Consider the following 26,116-nt stretch of genomic DNA (forward strand, 5'->3'; position numbering starts at 1 on the left):
AAAAAAGTGTCCGCAGCAATAGTGAACACTTTTTTTAGCCACATTTCACTTTATTTTATTTGTTTATATTTTAATTCAATTACAATTAAAATTATCGGACTAAAAATAATTAGAGAAAAACGGCTAGTGCAATAAAATTAAAATTGAAAACTAAATTTTCATCGGATTAAAGTGAGGGGAAAATTACAACGAAAATTTGATCTACGGAAAATCACACATGTTCTTCACGCTACGCCGCCTCCCCTACGTGCCCAGACCTCTTCAATCAAATTGACCTGGAGTTGGTCATGTGTTGTGCTCCTGCGTATATCAGCGAAACGTTGGATCAGATATTCATTACTACGTGGTACACTCATCTGTATCGGCGCGGAGGCAACGCCGTGACTTGTACTTGCACCATCTTCCGGCGCCCAACGTTCTGCAGCAAATCCTTCATCTTCTATTATCATATTGTGCAATATGATACATGCTACCATAATATTCGCGACATCATCTTCGTGCCAAACTCGTGCCGGGCAGCGTAGAATGGCCCATCGCGCTTGGAGCACACTAAAAGCTCGCTCAACATCTTTCCTAGCGGCCTCTTGTTTTCGCGCAAAATATTGTCTCTTCGCTCCAGCCGGTTGGCGAAGTGTCTTGACGAATACGGGCCAACGAGGGTATATTCCATCTGCCAAATAGTATCCCTTGCGATACTGCGTGCCATTTGCTACAAAACTGATCTCTGGACCCTCTCCCCGGCACTCATTGAAGATAGGCGACGACTGCAGAACGTTGATGTCGTTGTTCGAACCTACAACACCGAAATACGCATGCCAGATTCGCAAACGGTAGTCAGCAACGGCTTCGAGGATCATCGACGGATGTTTCTGCTTGAAACCGGTAGTGAACTGGCCTTTCCACGCCACCGGGCAGTTTTTCCACTCCCAATGCATGCAATCAATGCTGCCCATCATCCCGGGGAAATTGTGCACCGCACCGTGCATATCTAGCAGTCTCTGGCACTCATCAGGGGTTGGCTTTCGTAGGAACTCCAGACCAAAGACTTCCCGAATGCCCTTACAAAACTGCCGGAGCACATTTAGACTAGTCGTCTCACTCATCTGTAGGTATTCGTCGAACATATCAGCCGGTCCGGCATAGGCAAGCTGCCTTATTGCAGAGGTGCATTTCTGCAAAGTAGACAGTCCGATCCGGCCAGTGCAATCACTCCGGAGCGTGAAACACTCGAACCGGTTCGCCAATGTCGTCGCTACATGGGTAAAGAGCGATCGCGACATTCTGAAACGCCGACGAAAAATCTCAGCCGGGTAACGAGGGTCAGCGCTAAAGTAGTCGGCCATAAGCCGCTCAGCCGCTCCGACATGGTCTCGTGGGATTGTCCGACGATGACGAATCTCACGAGGGATCGCCGCCGCCGCCTCATCCTCCTCGTCGGCCTCCCTCTGCACCTCTTGAATCAAAGAATTCCATGCTTGATTCCACAAATCATCCATAATTGAAAAAATTTTAGAGATAGAAAATTTGGATAGAAAGTAAAATGGGTGTGAACATGTGTGTGGAGAGAAGATGAAAATGGGAGGAATATTTATAAAAAAACCATTACAAATTCGAATTAAAAAAAAATAAAAAAAATATTCAAAACCGGCGACAGCTGCGGCGGTTTCGCCGCGCAATAGATAGGCGCGGCGGCCGCCGTGCTTCTCTCTCCTCCGGCCCGTCCTCGCCGCAATCGCGGCGAATGCCCGTCCGCCCCAACAAATTCGTCCGCCCCCGGGGCCCGGGGCGGACGCCTCCTCCGTTATAGCCCGCCGCGGCTAAGCCGCGAACGGGGCGGCCCGCGCGCCGCCCCTATAGTGGATGCTCTAATGGATTTCTCACAAAATCGATTCATTGGAAATTCAGTACAAGAGATAAGTGCACCATTTCTGCAATCAAAGTTAAAGTTTGAGAGATACTACTAAATTAGACCAAAGTTATGATTTTAGGTATAATTAATTTTATTGAATCTCCTATTTAAAATATTTGCTACACAATTTGTCAAATAATACTAATTAGATTAATAAATATAATCACTTGGGATTTGAAATCCTAAACACTTAAAATATTGGATTACACACATTTCACATAATAAAAAAATTAAGTATGAAATGAATTGAGGAAATAATTAATTTTGTGAAAAAAAAAATGATTTTATGGGAAATCCACTATAAAGTATAAATTCATGATTTTTATGATCAAATTTGAAGTTAATCTAAATATAAAATTTTGGTTAAAGTTTGTGAGTTTAGGAACTAATTTACTTTTAAATAAATTATTAATAAGCTCTAACACCGGTTTCTCAGTCAAATAAATAACTAAAAATGAAGTAATAGTACTCCTACTTAATTTGCAAAAGAAATTATAGAACAGCGAAATTGATAAGATGGGACCTAGTTGAATTGAAAAAATGAAACATTTAGCGTGGGAAGTTGGCACCAAAGTCCAAAATTCATGAATATACAATCAAGGCAGCTAAAGTGCTTTAGCCCTAATGACCGAGAGAATTACTCAATCACCACTAATTAATACTAAAGGATTATGAAAATGTTAGTATTAGGAAGCTGCTAGCATATCATGGTGGGCCCAATACAATATTTTTCACTTCCACCGCCCCTCCTATGATATAATCTATATTCTATACATCCTCACTCGAACTTTCACCGAAGCTAGAAGCATTCCACGCGTACGGCCCAGATTCATTTCTTATACAAACACTCTGTTTACCAAACACCTCTATCAACAATTCAAAACTAAATAATTTCACACTTTTTTCCCACCTCGATTCATCTAACATTTTGTACGCAAAAAACGTTACTCTCCATGAAATTCTATATAAAGCGACCACTCCCCTCATTCTAACTCAAACACACCAAACAAACAAACAAGCACAACACAAACACATCTCACTCTTGTTTTCCAAATCAAGAACAAAATATGGCACCAGAACTCATGAACCGTCCCTTGAATAGGGGTGCCTCCGGTCTGGCGAAGGCCGGCAGCCTCCCCAGCCGCGCTTACGTCACTTTCCTTGCCGGCAACGGCGACTACGTGAAGGGCGTGGTTGGGCTGGCCAAGGGCCTCAGGAAGGTCCGCACCATCTACCCTCTCGTGGTGGCTGTTCTCCCCGACGTCCCCGCCGAGCACCGCCGCATACTGGTGGACCAAGGCTGCATCGTCCGCGAGATCGAGCCCGTCTACCCGCCCGAGAATCAGACGCAGTTCGCCATGGCCTACTACGTCATCAACTACTCCAAACTCCGCATTTGGGAGGTAGAATCATTAATTTAATATTATTGTCACTTTCAAAATTTCAAATAATGTTAATTAATTCCTAATTAATACGTATCAATCAAATATGCAGTTTGTGGAGTACAGCAAGATGATCTACTTGGATGGAGACATCCAGGTGTTGGAGAACATCGACCATCTGTTCGACATGGAGAACGGCTATTTCTACGCGGTGATGGACTGCTTCTGCGAGAAGACGTGGAGCCACACGCCGCAGTTCCAGATCGGCTACTGCCAGCAGTGCCCGGACCGGGTGCAGTGGCCAGACTCCCTGGGCCCGAAGCCGGCAAAGTACTTCAACGCGGGAATGTTCGTGTTCGAGCCGAGCCTCCCGACGTACCACGACCTGCTGCAGACGCTGAAGGTGACGGAGGCGACGCCCTTCGCAGAGCAGGACTTCCTCAACATGTTCTTCCGCGACGTGTACCGCCCCATCCCCAACAACTACAACCTGGTGCTGGCGATGCTGTGGCGCCACCCGGAGAACGTGCGGCTGGAGGAGGTCAAGGTGGTGCACTACTGCGCTGCCGGGTCCAAGCCGTGGCGCTACACCGGCGAGGAGGAGAACATGGACCGCCAAGACATCAAGATGGTGGTGGATAAGTGGTGGGACATTTACAACGACCAGAGCCTCGACTACAAGGGCGAGGTCGCTGCTGCTGCACCTGAGCAGTTGATGCCGGTTCGCGCCGTGGTTCGCTATGTTCCAGCCCCTTCCGCCGCCTAACCATAAAGGCTAAAGCATTCCTATTTCTATTTTGGTTTTTGGAGTGTGAATTATATAGTTGGGCTTCAGATATTAGAGACGCCTAACAGAGGGAGATTACACTGTGTTTTCTTCCTTTTTAAGTAGTCTTATTATTATTTTTTTCTTTTAATTCTGCTGCTCCCCATCTCACCTTTGTTGTAATTACTTCAAAATATATATAATACATACACTTTTAGAAAACCTCAAGTGTTCATTTTATTTTCACAATTTAGCAGGATGTGCACTAATATGACTTGATACTTGATTCTAACACTATTCGATGTTCTAGAAATATATATATGCGTTTTTATTAGAGACCTATTTCATCTACTGAAAACAGAAAATTTATCATAACAACCCCATGCCTTGAGTTGCAACTAATTAATTCCTAAATTGATTTTTTTATTCTTGACATTTCATTATCATTGAGATAAGTGCTTCTCGTGGGCCTAAAGAATGAGACGAGACAGAAATGTTTCTCTCTGGAGAAGGAAAAGTAAGAAATTCTTTTAAAAAATTACATCTGACCGCAACTTATTTTAAGAGAGAGGAAAAATGTGACAAAAACAATAGTATTAGTCAATTGCAAGGTTCATATTTAAAATGACGTACTATGGTTAATATATGTCTTAAATTTTCCATATATAGAGCTAGTCTAATATTTTGGACGCTCCAAATAGTAAATTAATCTATTTTTTGGACGGAGGAGCGTAGTATTCCTTTCGTCTCCAAAAAGTTTGAACTATTTCCTTTTTTATCCGTCCCTCAAAAATAAGAACTTTCTAATTTTGAAAAATTCAAACAACATATTACTCATACACATTATTTTATTTACAACTTATATCATTATCATTAACAACTTATATTATTATCAATAACAACTTTTTTCTTTATTTATTAGAATCCGTGACAAATTCATTGTTCATACTCTTTGAGGACGAAGGGAGTAGTATTTTATTAATCTACAATAAATTTGTCGCAATGTGGACAATATATTTTTAAAAATGACTGTAGTATAGGCGTAGTAAGAGTGCTATTTTATTTATTAGTAGATGAGTATTTAAAATAAAAATTGACAAATTTATCGCAGACCAATGGAAAAGAAAGTTGTGGCAAAATTTTGTGGATGTGTACTATTTTTATTTAATGTACACTATTAAAATAATCAAACTATAGCTTTACATTACAACTCCAACCGACATGACGCCATATACCTATGTAGTCAATAAATAGTACTTTCAATACAAAAGCATGATTCATCAACTACTAAATCGTAGTAGCAGTTTTTTTATTAAGAAGAAGATAATCGTGGCGTTTTAATAATTTAAAACCATGCTCTGTAATAGTCAGCTACTTCTGGACACTGCCCATTTTTTCTAATTAAACATTAATCCCAATTAATTACTTAACCCAGTTGTAACGCCGTTAATAGGTGTATTGCAATAGTCAAAGATGTAGCAAAACGCCAAAACAAAAAGAAGACCAACTAATTAACGACCAACAAAATCTAATGACGTGAAAGAGAGATCTAAATTCAACTGGGACACGTGTGCAGATTTGAGGACCAAATCTTAACTGCTAAAACCAGAGATTTCTTCTACGCGTAATGAGTGGGGACCAACCAATCGCCACGTGCCTTCTGTTTAATTAATTCAAACCCCACACCTAATTAAAATCGAAGAAATTGTTAATTGATGGTGGTCCACCTACGAATAGTCCCTACAATTTAAGATTAGGGTGTGAATCTTTGTAGTGCTAGTATTTAATTTCCATATATACTGTAATGTTTGATTGATTGGCTAATTAATGGTTCAGCGCCGACATGTATTACTATTTGGCACTTGGTACCAAAATTAAGGTCAAGTTCAAAAATACATTAGAATTGCATTTTACTCCTAAATTAATGGATTGCATCTCGTATGTATTATAGCACAAAAAACTTGTCTCAAAAAGTTTCATTATGTAATGAGTACAAATTCAGATTTAAGACCAGGCTTTCTCGTACAATTGTCCTCTCATTTTAGAAAGGGCTAATTGTAAATCAAAGGATATCCAAACTTAAATGAACTAATTCTAATGTTTTTAAAAACAATAAGAATGAATTGATCTCAGCTCCCGCATAGAAAAAGGCCCTAAGATACGAAAATTCGGCCCAAAGTAAGAAGACGTTCGATATATGGGCCGAGGATTTATTTGGATTTAAAGATTTCTTGCCTAAATAAGAAAACTAAATTTCATGGTCTAGACTTTTAACGATATATCAAAGAAGGTTGTAATGTCATTCTCAAAGATATTAGAAGACTAACGACACTAATATGATATAACACAACATAAATTTATATTGTGAGATGAGTCTTTCTTGCTAATTACTGAAAAATGAGATCTCGAAAATTATTTATTTCTAAAAAAGATAAAGAGCATAGTAGGAAGCAATTCAATTACCTTGGGATAGCTCGAAAAGGTATACGAATCAACTACATTGAAACGGATGTCGTATAATATTGAACATACGATATCATTTACGCACTGCTCCTTTAACTTATCAATATGTGCGAGTTAATCGTAACCCATTAAACATGATATCTTAGGGAAGTGGTAATCAATGCATAGCAATTCTAGAATTGTTATTGCACCGAATCATGTCCGGGGTGAGTCCGAGTTGATAATATCAGAAGGAGTATAATAAATAATAGTATTATTTTACTATACTATATTACTTTCGATAAAAAGATATTACTAATCAATTAAAGTCAGTAGCAAATTAAAATTAACCAATGAGTGTTGAAATCTTAAACACGGTAAATAAATTAAATTAAAAGGAAGTCTAAATTATTTGTGATTTAGATATTAACGGGCAATTAATATTATTTTTTATAGTGGTCCAACACAATATTCTTTTGAGTTTGGCTTAAATTAGACTCAATTCAATTAATTAAAATCCAACATGTAAAACTTAGTCCAATATCCTTGAAATCCTTAATCTAACTTAAAATAACTTTAAATATGATACTATTATACAAGAGATAAAATTGACTTTAGCCATCATATATTCAAAAACCCTAACACATGGATTTAAAAAGTCCATTCTCCACACACATTTTCTAAACCAAATTTTTTAGTGTGATTAGTTTTATCCATACAAAAATATCATACTTTGTGTTTGGGAATAGATCAGAGCATTTATGATTGAGTTTTAAGACCGCAGCGTGAAAAGAGCAAACCATTGTCAATTCTTTAATGAATCAGAGTCATAAATATTCTAATAGCACAATTCATGTTTAGGATTTTAATTCTTTACATTATATGGTATGCATTCTTTGCATACATGTTATTTGAATTAACTTTATAGCAATTAATCTCAAAAAAATTATTTAAATGACTCAGCCGTGAATTCAGTTGGTTTGCTAAGTAAACACTTAGTTACAAATCTCTACAATAGGACTTAACCTGAACCCAATATGCTAAGAAATTTTTTTGTCTAAATACAAATTCAACTTGTTACCATTAAACTTGAAAACGATCGCACCATACACGAACTCGTGAATAACACAAACGTCATTCACAGAATTACACCTAACTTGCTTAAACTTAAGAGTGTCCATAATAGTGCCGCTGCGACGGCCTATTGTAAGTCGCGTTAGAGCCGCGGCAGTAGTGCCACGGCCGAGTATCCGGCTGCGCCGAGCAGGGGAGTGGCGGTCGCGTGGCTGCGGCGCATCGGCCTATTGCAGGCTGCGGGACCGCCATGGCGGCGTATTTCCAATATATATTTTTTTATTTCTTTAAATTTTTTCTAGAAAAAACCATATTCACAATTCATTTTTTTCATTCCATTTCAATCTCAAATCTCAAAATTTTCTCAAATTCATTCACAGAAAATGGATTCCGACGATGAGTATCAACGTGCATGGGATACGGCCTATGACGCGTTGGTTGAAGAGGTTGCGCACAAAGTAAAGGAGGAGGAGCGGGCGGCAGCGGTGGTCCCTCGTCCGATCCAGCATCGGCGGACAATCCCCTGCGACCATATCAGGCTAACCAGCGGCTATGGATGACTACTTTGCCGAAAACCCGCGTTTTCCGCTAGAGCTTTTTTTATCGGCGTTTCAAAAGTCTCGACGGCTCTTCCTACATGTAGAATCGTCATTGGCTTCGTAGTACAGGTGCTTCACCCTCCGATCTGATGCCAACGGCAGGATTGGACTGTCGACGTTACACAAGTACACCCGCTGCAATTATGCAACTGGCTATGGCGGACCAGCTGACATGTTCGACGAATAGCTACATATGGGTGAGACGACTAGCCTACAGGTTTTGAGACAGTTTTGCAGCGGCATCAGAGCCATCTTCGGTAGAGAGTACCTCCGAAAGACGATCGCCACCGACTGCGAGATACTGCTTGCTATGCACGGGATGGAGCACGGTTTTTTCAGGGATGATGGGCAGCATAGATTGCCTGCACTGGAAATCGGGGAACTGCTCGATGGCTTGGAAATGGTAGTTCTCTACCAAGTTCAAATGCAAACACTCGATGATGATCCTGGAAGCCGTTGCTGACTACCGGCTGTGGATCTGACATGCGTATTTTGGTGTTGAAGGGTCTAAAAACGACATCAATGTTCTGCAATCGTCGCCTCTCTTCAATGAGCAGCGTCGGGGCGAGGGTGCGCAAATCAGCTTCATAGCCAATGACAGGGAGTACAATATGGGATACTATTTGGCGGATGGTATATACCCTCGGTGGCCCGTATTTTTGAAGACGATCAGACATCTTGTCGGTCGAAAGAAATCTTGGTTCACGCAACGTCATGAGGGTGCGAGGAAGGATGTTGAGCCAACATTTGGTGTGCTCCAAGCACGATGGGGCATTATACGGTGCCCGACGTGAGTTTGGCACGCAAACAGCGTCGCTGATATCATGTTTGCACGCATCATATTGCATAACATGATAGTAGATGATGAAGGTCCATCTATGGAGCGTTGGACATCGAACGATGGTGCTGGACCAAGTCACGGTATTGCCACCGTCCCCTTGCAAATGGGTGTATTGCGTATTGATAAATACTTGCTCTGAACTTTCCTTGATATACGCAAGGAAAGAGAACATCTCCAACTCCATGCCGATATGGTTGAAGAGATATGGGCACGTAGAGGAACGGGCACATTGTGATTACTTTTGTTTGTAATTCTTGTTCACTAATTATTTATGAATGAATTATGTTTTTTTTTTCTAATTATTGTTTTTCAATTAATTTTATTCTACTCCAATTAAAATAAATAAAAATTTGATAAAATAATGAGATTTGTGGTCCTAGCATGGCTGGACAAGTTTTTGTGGCTGGGCCATGGCTGTGTTGACTAGTCAGACAAGTTACTTTTTGTAACTGTGGCGTGGCGCACATGGCTGTGATGACTAGTCAGACAAGTTACTTTTTGTAACTGTGGCGTGGCGCACGTGGCTGTGATGACTAGTCGGACAAGTTATTTTTGTGGACAGTCTAACGGTATAATATAATATTTTAAAAATTATAAAAATAATATTTTTTGAATGAGTTCCTAAACGGGTCGGTCGATAGATTCAATTCTACTATTAGGTTTTTTGGGCTAAAAAATTCAAAATTCTTGACGCAGTGCCGCCATGAATCTTTGATCTCCGATTAGCCTCGCTAAACCCTAGAAAAAGTGAGCGTATACCGATGGCAGGCGGCGGCGAGAGCAGCATCTTACGCTACTTCAAGAAAGGAGCCGAAGTCGAGGTAAACAGCGACGACGATGGATTTCGCGGGTCTTGGTTCTTGGCCACTGTGATCCGGGCGCCGAAAGATGAATCCTCCAAGGTCCTGGTGGAGTACAAGACCTTGACAGAGGACGAGGCGGGCAAGCGGCCGCTGAGGGAGCCGCTGAGTCTGGTGGTGCTGCGCCCTCCGCCGCCAAAGGAGAATCGCACCTCCTTCGAGTTCAGCGACGAAGTGGATGCATACTACAACGACGGGTGGTGGGAGGGTGTGATCACCCGGAAATTTGAGGGGAAGGATAAATATACTGTCTTTTTTCGCGGGTCGAGGGAGGAGCTGTCATTTACGGCCTCGCAGTTGAGGCTCCACCGCGAGTGGGTCACGGGGGGGAACTGGGTCCCGCCTTTGCTCCCCTACCCCCACGCCAATGTAAGCATACCTCCCTCATCTTTCTTCATTTTTTTCTTTTCTTAATTACAAATTCCAGTTTTTTGCCCTTTTTTATATAAGAGCTGTATACGTAGTAAAGACCCTACTGTTTGCTTGGTGATTGAATCAACTGATTAGCTAAAAATATTTCTCAAATGGATTTTCTTGCTGAATTTGGAACCAATTTAATGTAACGTACCATTTCTGTTGCATAATACTATAACCATTGGGATTATGCATCTTATGGAGTACTACTTACTAATTTTGTGGTTCATACCCTAATTAGGTGTTTATGGAGTACTAGAGTTGAGAAAGTTATGGTATTCATATGGGACTGAAGAATTAGAGTTGTTGGGGCCTCATCTTATTTCATCCCAAAAAGGAAATAGAACCGAAACAACAGTTGAGAATATCAAACTTAGCCTTATGTACTGAGTTCTAATACATTAGATTCGTTTACCACTCATAGTTCTGATGCGTGATGTGCAAAATCCGAGGTTTGAATTTCAACATACTATAATAGATTTGCTGGATTGAAAATGAATCCATACAGTGTCATAAGGTGATATATGCTGTTATGTGAAATCAATTTTCTCAATAACTTTCTTAGTAGTTTCCTTTTTTAATAGTGTAAATTGTTTCTTATTTTCCTTTTCTAATTATGGGATTAAGTTATTTCGCTTCGTCTCTCTCTCTCTCTCAACAATATAGGCTAGCCTCCTTGGTTGTCAATGACTAAGAGCTTGTTCACATGTCTTGCCTTTTAATACAGAAAACTCCGTTGTCAGCTGAAGCGGAAGACAGCACGGTGGCAACTGAACATAACTTTAACCCAGGAAACCATGCGGAAGCCAGTAACGATGAAGATGGTTTTGAAAATGGATCCATACAGTATCATAAGGTGATATGCTGTTATGTGATATCAATTTTCTCAATAACTTCCTATAGTTTCCTTTTTTAATAATTAAAAAATGTACATGTTTCCTCATTTTCCTTTTCTAACTTTGGGATTGAGTTAGTTCACTCTGTCTGTCTTTCTCAACAATATAGGCTAGCTTCCTTGGTTGTCAATTACTAAGAGCTTGTGCTCATAAATGTCTTGCCTTTTAATACAGAAAACTCCGTCATCAGCTGAAGCAAAAGGCAGCATGGTGGCGACTAAGCATAACTTTAACTCAGGAGACCATGCGGAAGCCAGTAGCGATGAAGATGGTTTTGAAGGTGCTTGGTTCCCTGTAATTGTTCTCGAGAAAAGAGCAGCTGGAAAATATCTGATTGAGTACAAAAAACTGATGAACGATGATGGCACGGACTTCTTGAGAGAAGAGATCAATGAACTCCATTTAAGGCCAAGCCCTCCTGATGTTGGAGTCATTGACAGATTTAAAGTTAATGACCAAGTTGATGCTTTTTACAATGATTGTTGGTGGGTTGGTAGGGTTACAAAAATTCTTGTGAAAGAAAGGTACTCTGTGTACTTTGAGAACCCGCCTGAGGAATTGAAGTTTGAGCATTCTGACTTGAGGGTGCATCAAGAGTGGAGAAATGGCAAATGGCACTGCTTCTAGGTACTACTTTCTAGTTTCTAGCAATCGTGATTTACATTCTTCTAGTAGAACCTATCTTTTGTAGTTCCTCCCTGGGAGTACTTAAGCTTCATTTAAATTGTGATTTACAATCGTTGCTTATCAGGCAAATCATAAATTTGGTCATGGTTGTGATGAATATCTTTTAGTACTACTCCACTAGTTAATGATTGAATTTGTGAGGTAAGTATGAAATAGCATAGCATGCATCATGTCTCCTCTTGTCGTTTAAGCCCCAATGGTTGCAGCCCTTGCCTCCAAAATAATGTATTGCCTGTGTAAGAAATGAGTAACTAAACGGTGTTTTGGTTGTGTTGCAGGTTCTCAAGTTGTAGCGGCCTTTGTGCAAGTGTAAATGCTTTAACCCTCTGCTTCTTCTCCACTTGTATTTAACACCCTACTTTTAATTCTGGGCATGGTAGCACCTTAAGGAATTTGATTTTGCCATATTCACCACCAGCTTGTTTTGTTTTTGCTGTGACCTGTATATTTGGTAAACTATCATTCACATTTTGAACCAACTTCTATAGTAATCCAACTAATTACTACTGTAAGGGTTGTTATACGCATTCTACTATTTGGTGTGTATTACATAATATCATATCCTTCGAGTTTGAAATGTGTAAAGGAAATTCTAATGCATCAACACATTCTCAGGAACATCAATTGATTAAAACTACATCGGATTTTTTATTTAAAACGTTGTAGGTGCCGTCGTGCATATTAGAAAGCGCCAAAAACCATGCCATAAGGTTGAAATATTTTGGTAGTGTTACAAAATGCGTCAAAATTCATGACATAGATGATATTGATGTTGGTGTATTGAGGGAGAACAGCACAACCGTTTACCCTAAAAACTCAAGCAATGAAATTCAACAGATCAGAAGACAGGTGAGTTACACAATTGACAAAAGTATACGAGAAACATTAAGATTCAGCATTACTGAAACCGTCTAAGAAAATCTTTAATCTCATCAATGTATGGAGATCTCGTCGGGATGATATGACCAAAGTCGTGTTCAATAAGCACCGCACATCCATTCTCAAACAAGGAAGCTAGCTGCATACTGGCTTTGCAATCTATCTGTCTGTCCTTGCCCTCTTTGTGCCCAAAAATATGAAGTGATGGACAGTTGATCGACCCTTCGGCATTTCTTGCCATATTGACAGAAAAACCTGAGCATAAAATAAGAAACCTAAAATCCATGTCACCCTTAAGCTCTTCTCTGCGAGCACCGACTAAGGCAGCCATTGCAGCTCCTTGAGAGAATCCCAATATCCCATCAAAAGGTCCCTTTTGAGAGAATACATTTTTCAAGTATTCAATAGACCTGTCGAACCCCTCTGTTTGTTGCTGGTACTGCAGACAGTCGAAAGGAGCTTTAGCCATCTTCCACTCACAATCATCCTTTCCATTATAATCTGCATCGACCAACCATGCAAACTTTCTATTGCAATGGTTCAAGGGTGGGCTTTTCTGCTCAAATGCAGAATCACAACTATGATTCTGGTCAGCTAGCGGAGCTTGGTAAATGAAAGGTAATTCATGTGGTGCGTCAACAAACACAAGCTCAGCAAAGTTCTTGAGTTTCTTGGCTAATGATGCTGTTCTTCCTTTGAAACCGGATGCATTCTGCCGGAAGCCATGCAAGCATAATATTCTGAGCTTTCTAATTGGCTTAGTCAAAGCAGCATTTTGTCCTGCACAATTCCAATTTTCTTCTTAATAATCACAGAAGGATAACAAAGAACATCGGACAAAAACTAGAGAATATGAAGCAAATGTTACAGAAAGCTGAAGGTAAAGAGATGAATATATGTTATACTCCATATCCATAGTTTAGCTAACAAGATTCCATTCAAGAGTTAGCAATGACATGAGAAGCAGTTTATGTGTGAAAGGTCCAAGAGATTGTTTAATAGTAGGATATATTAGAGTGCCAAATATGAAGAATGTTATGAATAATGCCTTACCTTCACTTATAGATAGAAGAGATGAAGCTTGATCAACCTCCAGATTTTGATCATCATATGGTGTCTCCGATACTTCCTCCGCCATTGAGGAAATGGATGGAAAAGGCTTGCCATCTTTCTGGCACAACTCACAAACATAAGATGAATTTCTTTCCTGCAAAGATTAGTTGCAAATTTTTAATCAGCCAAGCAAACTATTTTATCTAGAATTTTCAAATTACATTCTGGGCAAGGTTTCAAAGCAACATACTTCACAAGTTGCAATGTGAATGAAACATACCTGACAACGATCACAGACTAATACAAGCATCCTACAGTGAGTACACCGACAACGTGAAGTGTAGTCATCAAATGGCATGTCACAGAAAAGGCAAGTTCCCAACTTATTAGGATCTAAGCTCCCAACAGAAACCCTGAAAGCAGAAATCCATAAGATTACAAAACTACCAAAATTGATGTCTTAATAGACAGACATGCTTTACCTAAACCATACAAAATATGTAAATCCTGCAAAAGGACAGTATTTTGAATTTATTCTATCAAAGACAACTCACAAGATCTGCCCCAAGCTTATGAGGAAGTTTGTGCAGGTCCAATAGTACAATGCAGAAATACAAAAGTAATAAAAGAACATTCATGAGGCAAATCAGATGTAGGAAATAGATAAATATGCAAAGCATACCGATGGTCAAAAACAAAATTCTTCCCTTTGAAGAAGCCTCCATCTGGGAATTGTTCCATATATCTTTGGATTCCACCATATAACTAAAAAATAGCAATACCGTGAATACCATCAGCATCCTTGATCTCAATATAGTTTCATCGCTCAGAGTAAAATTTGATTTAGCAATCTCAATATGCCTAACACAGGAGCTATATAAGCACTAGAAGTTCATAGTACCAAGGAAAATTAACCAAAAATTTAAGGCAATATATACTAAAATGTCTTGAAATGAGCCATACTTGAATTTTTATCAAACAAAATTACCTTGAACCAAATCAACTCAATAGCTCAAATCACAAAAAAGTATAACATCTCATTATATGCGTATAGAGGAAAATTTTGTTTGTGGAATTGATCATTTACAGGAAAATGCTTGGAGGAGCTCACCTGAAAAACATTTTCAAAACCAGCACCTTTAGATCTGATGTAGGCTGATGCCATCTCGCATCTAATTCCTCCAGTACAGTACCTTTGAATGACAACAAACAAACAACTGAGATCCTTGAAATAAGTTTACCCATGCATATGGAGGACCATTCAGTATCAAAAATAGAAATAGACCATAATCACAGTAATTCAGTGCAATTACAGCAAGAAGAATATGCACACGGGCTTATAGAAAAGGCCAATTAGAAGCCAATAATAAATTATACTCCACACATTCCATAGGTTATTGAAGTTAGCTTTCTAACAGGTACAATGAGAAGTTAAAGCATGCTACTCACTGACAGCTGCGAAACATTAATCTAACAACTCACTGCATTATAACATTGCGATGGTCATCTAAATGCAACTTAAGAAAACAAGGATACAGTGTCTGTAGAATATATACTGGAAAGTAAAGCAGACAACAAATGTGAAAGAAGCTTTACAATTGAAACCACAACTGACTTTTGCTCTTAGCATGGTAAATTACTGCTATAGCACACGTACTCACATAAGGATATTATTCCCCCTTAATTGCTCCGAATTTTCATCAATCCATGAGGGCAGGTCACTATACTGCCTGATAGCTGGATCTAATGTTTTGACATCTGGAGCATGAAACTTGCCTATTCTTGTCTCGTACAAATTTCTTGCATCTAACAGTATCAATTCCTTGTCAGAACCACTACTTAACTCTTGACAATTACCTGGGAAAATACCAGAAAATTCAGCAGTAGAAGACTTGGCAACTAGAATAGGTTAGTGTCAGCACTAAATAAATAGTCAAAGTACACAAACCAATGACCATGGTGCACAACTCAAAAGAAAAAAACTTGCAGAAATACACACAGAAAATACCAGCATTCTGAAGAACAGAGTGAAATTCAGCTGCCGAGAGATGTCTCCCAGCATTTGAAATCTCCGGAGACTTCAACAATGGGTGAGAGCTTAAGGTCACCAGTTCCTATTGACAGTATGATAGCCTGTTTCAGTTTGAATGTGAGGAAACTAAAGCAGATGACTTCTGCAATCCCCATAGGTTTATATATAGTGAAGGTGTGACTAGGAAGTTTTCTACTGGCCAGAAACAATCCCTATAGAGTATAGAGGGACCCGCTGCAACAAGCATAACACATGCTCATGACTCGTCCGCTAATTCAAATAAATTAAACAGAAAAATTAAGTTGAGCACAACCTTAACAATCCGGATCGATAAAGAAGTAAATCCACATTCCTTGGCCACTTGATCATTCAACGGCTCGGAACAAGAGGCCAGCTTGAAGTCAGTTCCTTCAAAGAGAGGGTTAGATTTCAATGCCTCAATGTGTTCCCCCAATGCCGTCAATCTCCCCCCAACCTGCGCACCAGAGCAGAGCATGCTGAGTTACTTGGATTAAAAGGTAATGAGGAAAAAACACAAAAAAATGGCATAAGCTGAATTCTGGGACAGATGGAGTGGAGAAGGGAAATTACAGTGACGTTGACGCCCTGAGAAGAGAGGCGGACGCGGCCGAGGAGGGAGAGAGAGGTGCAATTGGAATGGTAGAAATCGAAGAGGTCTTGAAGGTTGGGGATTTCTGCGTACTTGTAGTAGAGTAACACGCCGTGATCCATCCCATTTCCATGGTTTGTTTGCTGATTAGTGTGGTGGTCCGCCATTGACGATAGGGAGAGTTTGGGAAGTACACCAAAACCTTTAGGTTTTGATCGAAAACCGGTAAATTTTATCTTTACAATTGGTTGAGATGCATATGCTCATTCTAATATATTAAAATTTTGATTGAACCAAAAAAAAGTCCATGTATTATGTGTTTATCTCGCCAATAAAATTTTGAAATTTTTTAGTTAATTTTGACGATTATCAAATTAATAAACGAAAATTATATTAGTCTTACATTAGATGCATATTTATTTCAGAATAAATCGTGTTATATGATCTATTTGTGATTAAAACTATTAAATATTGATTAAAACTAAGGCGGTGTCGTACCTTATTGATTAAATATTAGACACTATCAAATATTGATTAAAACTACTAATTTGTTATTTGATAGTAATTTTAATAATTTAAATTTTTTTTTGATATTTAGAATTCCAAATTTAAAAGTTAATTTTATAAGAGTGAACTACAAAAATAGTCCCTGGACTATGCGTTTATCCCGCCAATGAACACTTGACTTTAAAAATATCCCCAGACAACCCATGACTAAGCGTTTATCTCGAAAATGGTCATTTTTCACTGTTTCGTGACGAAAATACCCTTTTGGAAGGATTTGAGGGGTTTGGGTGATTTGGTCTTTTTACATTTTAAATTTGATATTATTTCAGTGATGTACTAAATTTGATATCATTTCAAAATTATCATTCTTCCTCCCTTTTTCCATCCTTCACTTTGTTTCTTTATTTCAATATTAGATTTAATTTTATAAAATTAAATTTTAAATTTTGATTTTTAAATATCAATATATTCTTTTAAATATTAAAATTACTATTAAATAACAAATTAATAGTTTTAATCAATATTTGATAGTGTCTAATATTTAATCAATAAGGTACGATGACGCCTTAGTTTTAATCAATATTTAATAGTTTTAATCATAAATAGATCATGTAACACGATTTATTCCGAAATAAATATGCATCTAATGAATAAGAGAATTTGACTAAAAATATTATGAAGCTGACTAATAATTTGATACTATTAAAAATTTGAAATAGGAGAATTTTTATTGGAATTTTCTAGTTAATTTTGATTGTTTTCAAATTAATAAACGAAAATTATATTAGTCTTACATTAGATGCATATTTATTTCGGAATAAATCATGTTATATGATCTATTTGTGATTAAAACTATTAAATATTGATTAAAACTAAGGCGGTGTCGTACCTTATTGATTAAATATTAGACACTATCAAATATTGATTAAAACTATAAATTTGTTATTTGATAGTAATTTTAATAATTTAATTTTTTTTTTGATATTTAGAATTCCAAATTTAAAAGTTAATTTTATAAGAGTGAACTACAAAAATAGTCCTTGGACTATGCTTTTATCCCGCCAATGAACACTGGACTTTAAAAATATCCCCATACAACCCATGACTAAGCGTTTATCTCGAAAATGGTCATTTTTCACTGTTTCATGACGAAAATACCCTTTTGGAAGGATTTGAGGGGTTTGGGCGATTTGGTCTTTTTACATTTTAAATCTGATATTATTTCAGTGATGTACTAAATTTGATATCATTTCAAAATTATCATTCTTCCTCCCTTTTTCCATCCTTCACTTTGTTTCTTTATTTCAATATTAGATTTAATTTTATAAAATTAAATTTTAAATTTCGATTTTTAAATATCAATATATTCTTTTAATTATTAAAATTACTATTAAATAACAAATTAATAGTTTTAATCAATATTTGATAGTGTCTAATATTTAATCAATAAGGTACGATGACGCCTTAGTTTTAATCAATATTTAATAGTTTTAATCATAAATAGATCATGTAACACGATTTATTCCGAAATAAATATGCATCTAATGTATAAGAGAATTTGACTAAAAATATTATGAAGCTGACTAATAATTTGATACTATTAAAAATTTGAAATAGGAGAATTTTTGTTGGAATTTTCTAGTTAATTTTGATTGTTTTCAAATTAATAAACGAAAATTATATTAGTCTTACATTAGATGCATATTTATTTCGGAATAAATCGTGTTATATGATCTATTTATGATTAAAACTATTAAATATTGATTAAAACTAAGGCGGTGTCGTACCTTATTGATTAAATATTAGACACTATCAAATATTGATTAAAACTATTAATTTGTTATTTGATAGTAATTTTAATAATTTAAATTTTTTTTTGATATTTAGAATTCCAAATTTAAAAGTTAATTTTATAAGAGTGAACTACAAAAATAGTCCCTGGACTATGCGTTTATCCCGCCAATGAACAATGGACTTTAAAAATATCCCAGACAACCATGGACTAAGCGTTTATCTCAAAAATGGTCATTTTTCACTGTTTCATGACGAAAATACCATATTGGAAGGATTTGAGGGGTTTGGGCAATTTGGTCTTTTTACATTTTAAATCTGATATTATTTCAGTGATGTACTAAATTTGATATCATTTCAAAATTATCATTCTTCCTCCCTTTTTCCATCCTTCACTTTGTTTCTTTATTTCTATATTAGATTTAATTTTATAAAATTAAATTTTAAATTTCGATTTTTAAATATCAATAAATTCTTTTAATTATTAAAATTACTATTAAATAACAAATTAATAGTTTTAATCAATATTTGATAGTGTCTAATATTTAATCAATAAGGTACGATGACGCCTTAATCAGTATTTAATAGTTTTAATCATAAATAGATCATGTAACACGATTTATTCCGAAATAAATGTGCATCTAATTTATGTTTTAATCATAAATAGACTAATAAGGTACGATGACGCCTTAAATCTGATATTAAAACTAAGGTGTCATCGTACCTTATTGATTAAATATTAGACACTATCAAATATTGATTAAAACTATTAATTTGTTATTTAATAGTAATTTTAATAATTAAAAGAATTTATTGATATTTAAAAATCGAAATTTAAAATTTAATTTTATAAAATTAAATCTAATATTGAAATAAAGAAACAAAGTGAAGGATGGAAAAAGGGAAGAAGAATGATAATTTTGAAATGATATCAAATTTAGTACATCACTGAAATAATATCAGATTTAAAATGTAAAAAGACCAAATTGCCCAAACCCCTCAAATCCTTCCAAAAGGGTATTTTCGTCACGAAACAGTGAAAAATGACCATTTTCGAGATAAACGCTTAGTCCAGAGTTGTCTGGGGATATTTTTAAAGTCCAGGGTTCATTGGCGAGATAAACGCATAGTCCAGGGACTAATTTTGTAGTTCACTCATTTTATAAAATTAAATCTAATATTGAAATCAAGAAACAAAGTGAAGCATGGCAAAAGGGAAGAAAATTGATAATTTTGAAATAATATCAGATTTAGTATATCATTGAAATAATATCAAATTTAAAATGTAAAAAGACCAAATTGCCCAAATCCCCCAAAACCCCCAAAAGGGTAGTTTCGTCACGAAACAATGAAAAATGACCATTTTCGAGATAAACGCTTAGTCCAGGATTGTCTGGGGATATTTTGAAAGTCCAGGGTTCATTGGCGAGATAAACGCATAGTGCAGGGACTATTTTTGTAGTTCACTCTAAAATTTTGATGCAGTCGATCTATATACTTTTTTGCCTTTATAATTGGGGCAATTTAAATTTTAATATGGCCAAAATTTTGAAGCATTTGCATTATTAAATTATTTTAATTAAATAATTTTACAAATAATGTAAAAATACTATAGCTGACAATTTTTGACCCAACACGATAATCCGACACGAATCTGCACGAAAATAATGGGTTTGAGTCAAGCCTTATTGGGTTCGTGTCCTTATTGGGTTGGCTCGTTAAGAACCGAAAATTTCCGATTGGGTTCGGATTGGATACGGGTATCCCATTAAGAAATAATAATATTATTATTTTTATTAATTTTTTAAAAAATAAGGCTTGACTTTAGTTATTTAATTTATCGTAAATCGGGTTTAAGTCGTGAATAATGAATATTTATCATGTAAATCAAGTTTAAAAATTAAGTTTAATCACGTAATATCGTGTATAATTATATAATAATAGGTTTTAAGCATGTAATATCGGATTCGTGCTGTTATCGTATCGTGTCGTTAACAGGTTCGTGTCGGGTTCGGGTTTGAGGGTAGCAGGTCGGGTTCGTGTTCGAATTTACAGTTTCCTTAACAGGTCGGGTTCGGATTAGACCTTATTGGGTTGAGTCGTTATCATGTTGACCCGATAACGACCCAATGCGCACGATTTGTCACCCCTAAAAAATACTCATAAAAATTACTCTCTCCATTCCATATTAATTGAGTCATTTTTTTTTATTTTAAAAAATTCTAAGATAATTGAATTATTTCTATTTTTGCCAAAAATAACTCCATCTTTCTCCCTCTGTCCCTTGCTAAGTGATGCATATTCCTTTTTAAGATGCCCAAGTTCAATGAGTCATTTCTTTTTGTTGGCATTCTCTCACTTTTTTCTCTCTACGTTATTCTTTCTCTTACTTTATTATTGTCCACTTAACTAACAAAAACTCATTTTCTTATATTCCATGCCGAAAAGAAATACCCCATCTCACTTAGTGAGGGACGAATGGAGTATTTTATTCTCTTTTCATCTCTCTTATTTATTATGTCTTAATTTATTCGCCATTCATTTAACACACCATTCTTAATCTCCGGTTCACTCACCAGCCCGATTTTTAAAACATGGCTAAATACCGATATCATGGGCGCGAACAATTCATAATGTTTCACAAAGAATTCATCATGTCTCATATTTCTATTTAAAATGAGTTTTTAGCCCTAGCCCCTCCACACGTATTCGAGATCTTAAGGCGGCATTGTTGGCTTCTGCCTACTGGGAATATTTGTGACAAGCAATGGATGCAAATCTGCTAGATATGCCTTCCTTGATTGGATGTTGGAACGAATCGCCACAGATCCACTGCCACGTCGACCTCCTTTTTCTTGTGAAATTTGTAAAGTTGTGGCACATCGAAGCGAAGCTGCGCAAAAGTATAACCCATATTTACTAGTACTACCAAAGGAAAATAACTCAGCCCACAAAAGAATGCATGCAATCCATATGTACCTCACACAGAACCTCAGCACTGCTAGCATTATATTCTCGCAATGCTGTTCTTTTGATGTGCTGCATTCAAAAAATAAATCCAAGAACAAGCCCAATTAAGCAATGTATATTAGCACCAGTTCACAATGGCAAATAGAAAAAAAAAAAAAAAAGGGCATATAAAGATTCTGGCAAAATGAATGAAGTAGATAGTTAAAAGATAGTGCTTCTTTAAAGAAAATTCAGGCGTTACACCATTGTCTTGTCTAACACTTTGCAACTCCTAGCATTCCTATCAGACAGCGTGCGTCACCAAGAGGACAGGTGAATGATGTAACATTATAAGTATTACTTCTCTTTTACCCTACCAGGCTACCATCCTAAAAGTATCAATGATCAGACTCAGTAAGCTACATCAGTATAGTTCTACTTCCAGCTGATGTTTTGTGAATAGTTTATGGACCACATCAAAATCAGTGAGTAAGCTAAAAGGTCAAAATAAGCTACACTCTCAACTATACAGAAGTAAATAAAATGATGGTTTTTCCCAATAAATTCTCCAAGAAAAAAAGAGAATCAGATAAAAATTTACTTGCCTAAAGGAAAGTGCCGTATCAAATCAGGATGGAAGACCATCAAGTTCAAGATACCAGCGAATGAATAGAGTATTTTGCAAACTTCATAATATCAAATATGCAACCACAAAAAATAGTATTTCTTGGGAAAGTAGTAAACAATGAGAAATAACAAAAATACAAGTACTAAAAAAAAGCACCAATCTTCCAACACAAAACTGAAATATGATGTAACCAAGAGACAACTAAACCTCTGTTTCAAAAGGTAAATGAACTTACATCTCTTGTTGAGGTTTTGTGCAAGGAATAAACTGCTCGGGAAGCAACCTGTCAAATCCGCATTCCAGTGATAAGTAACATGTAGACACTAGACGCAAGTAACATATCTTGCAATTAATTAGTATAGACAAATTACAATATAGGAAAGGAGTTACTTTCAAAGCCACAGAGAGAAATTCCATGTCTGCTCCTTTTTTCCGAGTTCCAAACGGAGGATTCATTACAACTGTGTCGATATGTCGATCTGTGCAAATTTCAAGAGCAATGGTCAACATTTTACTCATCTCTCAAGCAGATGCTTCCCTGTGATAGAGTTCAGCATTCAATTGTCTAAAAGGTAAAAGAGATTTTATTGAACTTTAGTAATCCCCATCAATCCCTTCAGGAACTTTAGTTGATTCGGTAGTAGTAATTTATTTGAGGTGGGGAGTTTCAGATAACTACCTGACAATGTTAAATTCCTGATATCACATTGAACAAAATCGATGTCTAACTACAAGGAAAAAACTCAAGGAGATTAGTAAACTAACAAAACTCAATATCTGTACACAACGCTGAGGGAAAAAGGGGGAGAGACAGAAAGTGTACGTCTAGTTCATCTGCATTAGAGGTAGCAATTTCAATAGACTCCTGATCAATATCAAATCCAGTGACATGCCTGATAGTAAATTATGTGAACTACATATCAATTTCAAATTAAACCAAACAGAGTTTTTTTAAAAAAAGTGAAAAGGTGTTTACTCTGCCCCCAAAAGACCAGCAGCCAGTCCTAGGGTACCGCAGCCACAACCGAAATCCGCCACTACCTTATCACACAAATCCCCGAACGAATTCTCTGCCTAAAATAGGCTAACAAAACGAATATTGAGTACTGATACAACCAATGTCAACCTATACAGAATATCCAACCCGCCACAAATAAAATGTGCAGTAATTTAGGCATCTGATAAAGGTAAAAGGGAAATTAAAGGAAGAATATTTACAGTGTAGAGCAAGCGAGATGCGATGTGGGGTCCTGTGGGATATTGCTCCAATTCAATCTGTTGCGCCATGAAATTATATCATTATACTTATCATTGATAAAGCAAACAGATAGAAGGTATAAGACAGACCTTGGGGCGCTCGAACTGTTGAATTGAGCCGAGAAGGCTCTCCAACTGCTTCAACTTCATCTTCAAATTGCCTCACGCGCCGTCGCCCGCCGGTTGGAAAATAGAATATTGGTGGTGGTGGTAGACAGTGAGGTGTGGCCGGTTGTGTAGTGTGGTGGGCTGTAGTCAATGGGCCTTACCTTCACCGCCCAAGTTTATTTTTGGGAAAATTCATTTTTATTTTTCTTTATGCATTTCCCGTGTTTCTATTTTTCTTTTTCATTTCGACTCCATTTTTAAGAGTTGATACTTAGAGTATCTCCAATGGTCGGCTAGCCGATTCGCGGCGCTGGCCGATCGGCTAGCCGAACCATTGGAGGCGGCCAGCCGGAAATCGGCGAGCCGATCGGCGTGGGCTGGCCGATCGCTCAGCGCTGGTCGATGCGCTGGCCGCCATTGTGGCGACCCAATCGGCCAGCGCCCGAATTTTGTTTTGTTTTTTTTTTTAAAAAAAACCTATATAAACGCGATTTTCGTTTCATTTTCATTTGCACCACTTGTTTTAACGAGTTTTCTCTCTCTCTAACTTTCTGTACAAGAGCATCATTGAGCGATGGATCACAACAACGAGTCCAGTCCAGCGACGAGTGGATCTCAGACTCCCACGGTACCTGTGGGATCTGGATGGGGCCAGATGGGCAGGCAGATGGGCCCAGGGTTTAACGTCCCTTGGGGGCAGTTGATGGGGATGATGGCCGGTGCGCCGGGGGGGATGTAGGGGGGAACCAGGGGGGTATGCCGTGGGGGATGCCGGGCGGGGGGCAGGGGAGCCAGGGGAGCGGCGGGTGGGGAGGTATGCCCCAGATGCTGCAGCAGATGATGGGGATGATGTGGCAGGGAGGGATGCAGCACGGGGGGGATGCAGGGGTCACCGGGGGGGGGGGGGGGGGGACACGGTCTATCGTCCCTCTCTGGATTTTTTGACGGCTTCGTCTCACACGTCGACCCCAGTGGAGACGCAGTTCACTGGCGATGACCTTTTGTCATTGCATGACATGGGGATCGATCTCGGCGATCCGGACACTCCCGTTCCAGCAGGGCGGGCCGCGGCGAAGAAGAAGAAGACGAGGGGGAAGGCCAAGGCGGTCGGCGAGTCGTCGCAGCCCGTTGTTGATGACACCCCCGGCCGGAGGAAGTGGACGGAGGATGAGTACGCTGGGGTGGCCAGGGGGTGGTTGGAGGTGTGCGACGATCCGCTGGTTGCGAACAACCAGCGGGTCGTCAACATGTGGGCGAAGATTAGAGCTGCCTATAGGAGGCATTGCCCGCACGGGAAGGACTTCAGCGGGGAGGAGGTCCGGAAGGGATGGGACCGCATCAGGGCCGCGGTCGGCTGTTTTTCGGCGTTGTACGCCAACGCCCTCCGTCAGCTCACTAGTGGGCAGAATGAGGAGGACGCCCGGAGGATAGCCGAGAGTCAGTTCCCCTTGGCGGGGACGTACAAGGAGTTCCACTTTTGGGAGTGCTTTTTGTTGCTGAAGGACTCCGAGAAGTTCCGTGCGGGGTGCGACGCTGGGTGGCCGAAGAAGCAGAAACTGAACTATACCGGCGACTACAGCGGCAGCAGCGGCGATCCCACGACCTCCCCCTGGATGCTGAGGAGTTTCCATCCCCTCCTTCATTTGCTGGTCGCCCCCGCCCGATTGGACAGAAGCGGGCGCAACAGGCTGCGAGGGGTGGATCCCCCCTATCGCCCCGCGAGGTCCAGTCCTCCGCCCTCCCACCCGCCCCACTCGAGTACACTCTCCATTCGCGTAACCAAACGCAGGCTCAGATGTACAAGGTCTTCCAAGATTGGAGGACCGCCACTGACCCCACGGAGAAGATGTTTCTTCACTCGATGCTCGAGAGCATGCGGGTTGATTTGGATGTCGCGATGGCACGGCTAGGGGGTTCCAACGTGGGCTCAGATACCACGGGCGGCGGCAGCGGCAGCGGCGGCGGCGACGGCGAGGACGGCGGCGACGGCGATGAGGAGTAGAGCGTGGCGGGGCTCGTGTGTGGAAGCCCTTTTTTTTTAAAAAAAATCATGTACTTTTTTTAAAAAAATCTTTGTACTTTTTTGAATGGAATGGATTAATTTTCCCGTATATGTGTCGTAAATTTAATTCCGTAATTTAATCGTAATTTTAATTACATAAATGTAGTATATTTTGAATTATTTTTATTGCGGCTGGCCTAAATCTGATGTGGCAGGTAAATTTTTAGTACTGCTGACGTGGCAGGGAGAGAGAATGGCTAGCCTATTGCTGGCCTATTTAGCATTGGAGATGCTCTTATATAGTTGTATCGTTGGAAATTGATTGAATAACTTACATTTTGCGATTAAAAATGAAATTATGACCCTTATGCCAAGCCTATCGTTTGAGTGATCCAGCTTTTCCCTCGGTTAATTACCTAAAACGATCGTA

The 26,116-nt window shown here is 38.6% G+C and overlaps 4 protein-coding genes across 4 annotated transcripts; 2 read left to right on the plus strand and 2 right to left on the minus strand.

Moving 5' to 3' along the window:
• Positions 1–2,892: 2,892 nt before the first annotated feature.
• Positions 2,893–4,279, plus strand: LOC125224233 (galactinol synthase 2-like). The gene is made up of 2 exons (XM_048127596.2): positions 2,893–3,312; positions 3,404–4,279. Exons 1-2 carry the CDS (start codon positions 2,977–2,979, stop codon positions 4,055–4,057), a joined length of 990 nt encoding a protein of 329 aa, XP_047983553.1. The 5' UTR covers positions 2,893–2,976; the 3' UTR covers positions 4,058–4,279.
• Positions 4,280–9,643: 5,364 nt separating this feature from the next.
• Positions 9,644–12,382, plus strand: LOC125218905 (protein AGENET DOMAIN (AGD)-CONTAINING P1-like). The gene is made up of 4 exons (XM_048120705.2): positions 9,644–10,242; positions 11,015–11,143; positions 11,358–11,810; positions 12,149–12,382. Exons 1-3 carry the CDS (start codon positions 9,775–9,777, stop codon positions 11,808–11,810), a joined length of 1,050 nt encoding a protein of 349 aa, XP_047976662.1. The 5' UTR covers positions 9,644–9,774; the 3' UTR covers positions 12,149–12,382.
• A 268-nt stretch (positions 12,383–12,650) lies between these two features.
• LOC125218602 (rhodanese-like domain protein) lies at positions 12,651–16,688 on the minus strand. Its single transcript, XM_048120297.2, has 9 exons — positions 16,426–16,688; positions 16,148–16,309; positions 15,811–15,916; positions 15,464–15,659; positions 14,914–14,995; positions 14,485–14,567; positions 14,083–14,215; positions 13,803–13,956; positions 12,651–13,529 (listed from the first exon to the last, which is right to left on the minus strand). The coding sequence occupies exons 1-9, from the start codon at positions 16,609–16,611 to the stop codon at positions 12,769–12,771; spliced, it is 1,863 nt and encodes a 620-aa protein (XP_047976254.2). The 5' UTR covers positions 16,612–16,688; the 3' UTR covers positions 12,651–12,768.
• A 4,638-nt stretch (positions 16,689–21,326) lies between these two features.
• Positions 21,327–23,863, minus strand: LOC125219432 (S-adenosyl-L-methionine-dependent methyltransferases superfamily protein). Its single transcript, XM_048121406.2, has 9 exons — positions 23,667–23,863; positions 23,538–23,594; positions 23,296–23,393; positions 23,143–23,212; positions 22,999–23,047; positions 22,710–22,798; positions 22,555–22,602; positions 21,722–21,781; positions 21,327–21,635 (listed from the first exon to the last, which is right to left on the minus strand). Exons 1-9 carry the CDS (start codon positions 23,724–23,726, stop codon positions 21,525–21,527), a joined length of 642 nt encoding a protein of 213 aa, XP_047977363.1. The 5' UTR covers positions 23,727–23,863; the 3' UTR covers positions 21,327–21,524.
• Between the last annotated feature and the right edge of the window lie 2,253 nt (positions 23,864–26,116).

Source organism: Salvia hispanica, chromosome 1, assembly GCF_029641045.1.
Source record: "Salvia hispanica isolate PSC_SH4W2 chromosome 1, Shi_PSC_v1, whole genome shotgun sequence".
Classification (NCBI taxonomy): domain Eukaryota; kingdom Viridiplantae; phylum Streptophyta; class Magnoliopsida; order Lamiales; family Lamiaceae; genus Salvia; species Salvia hispanica.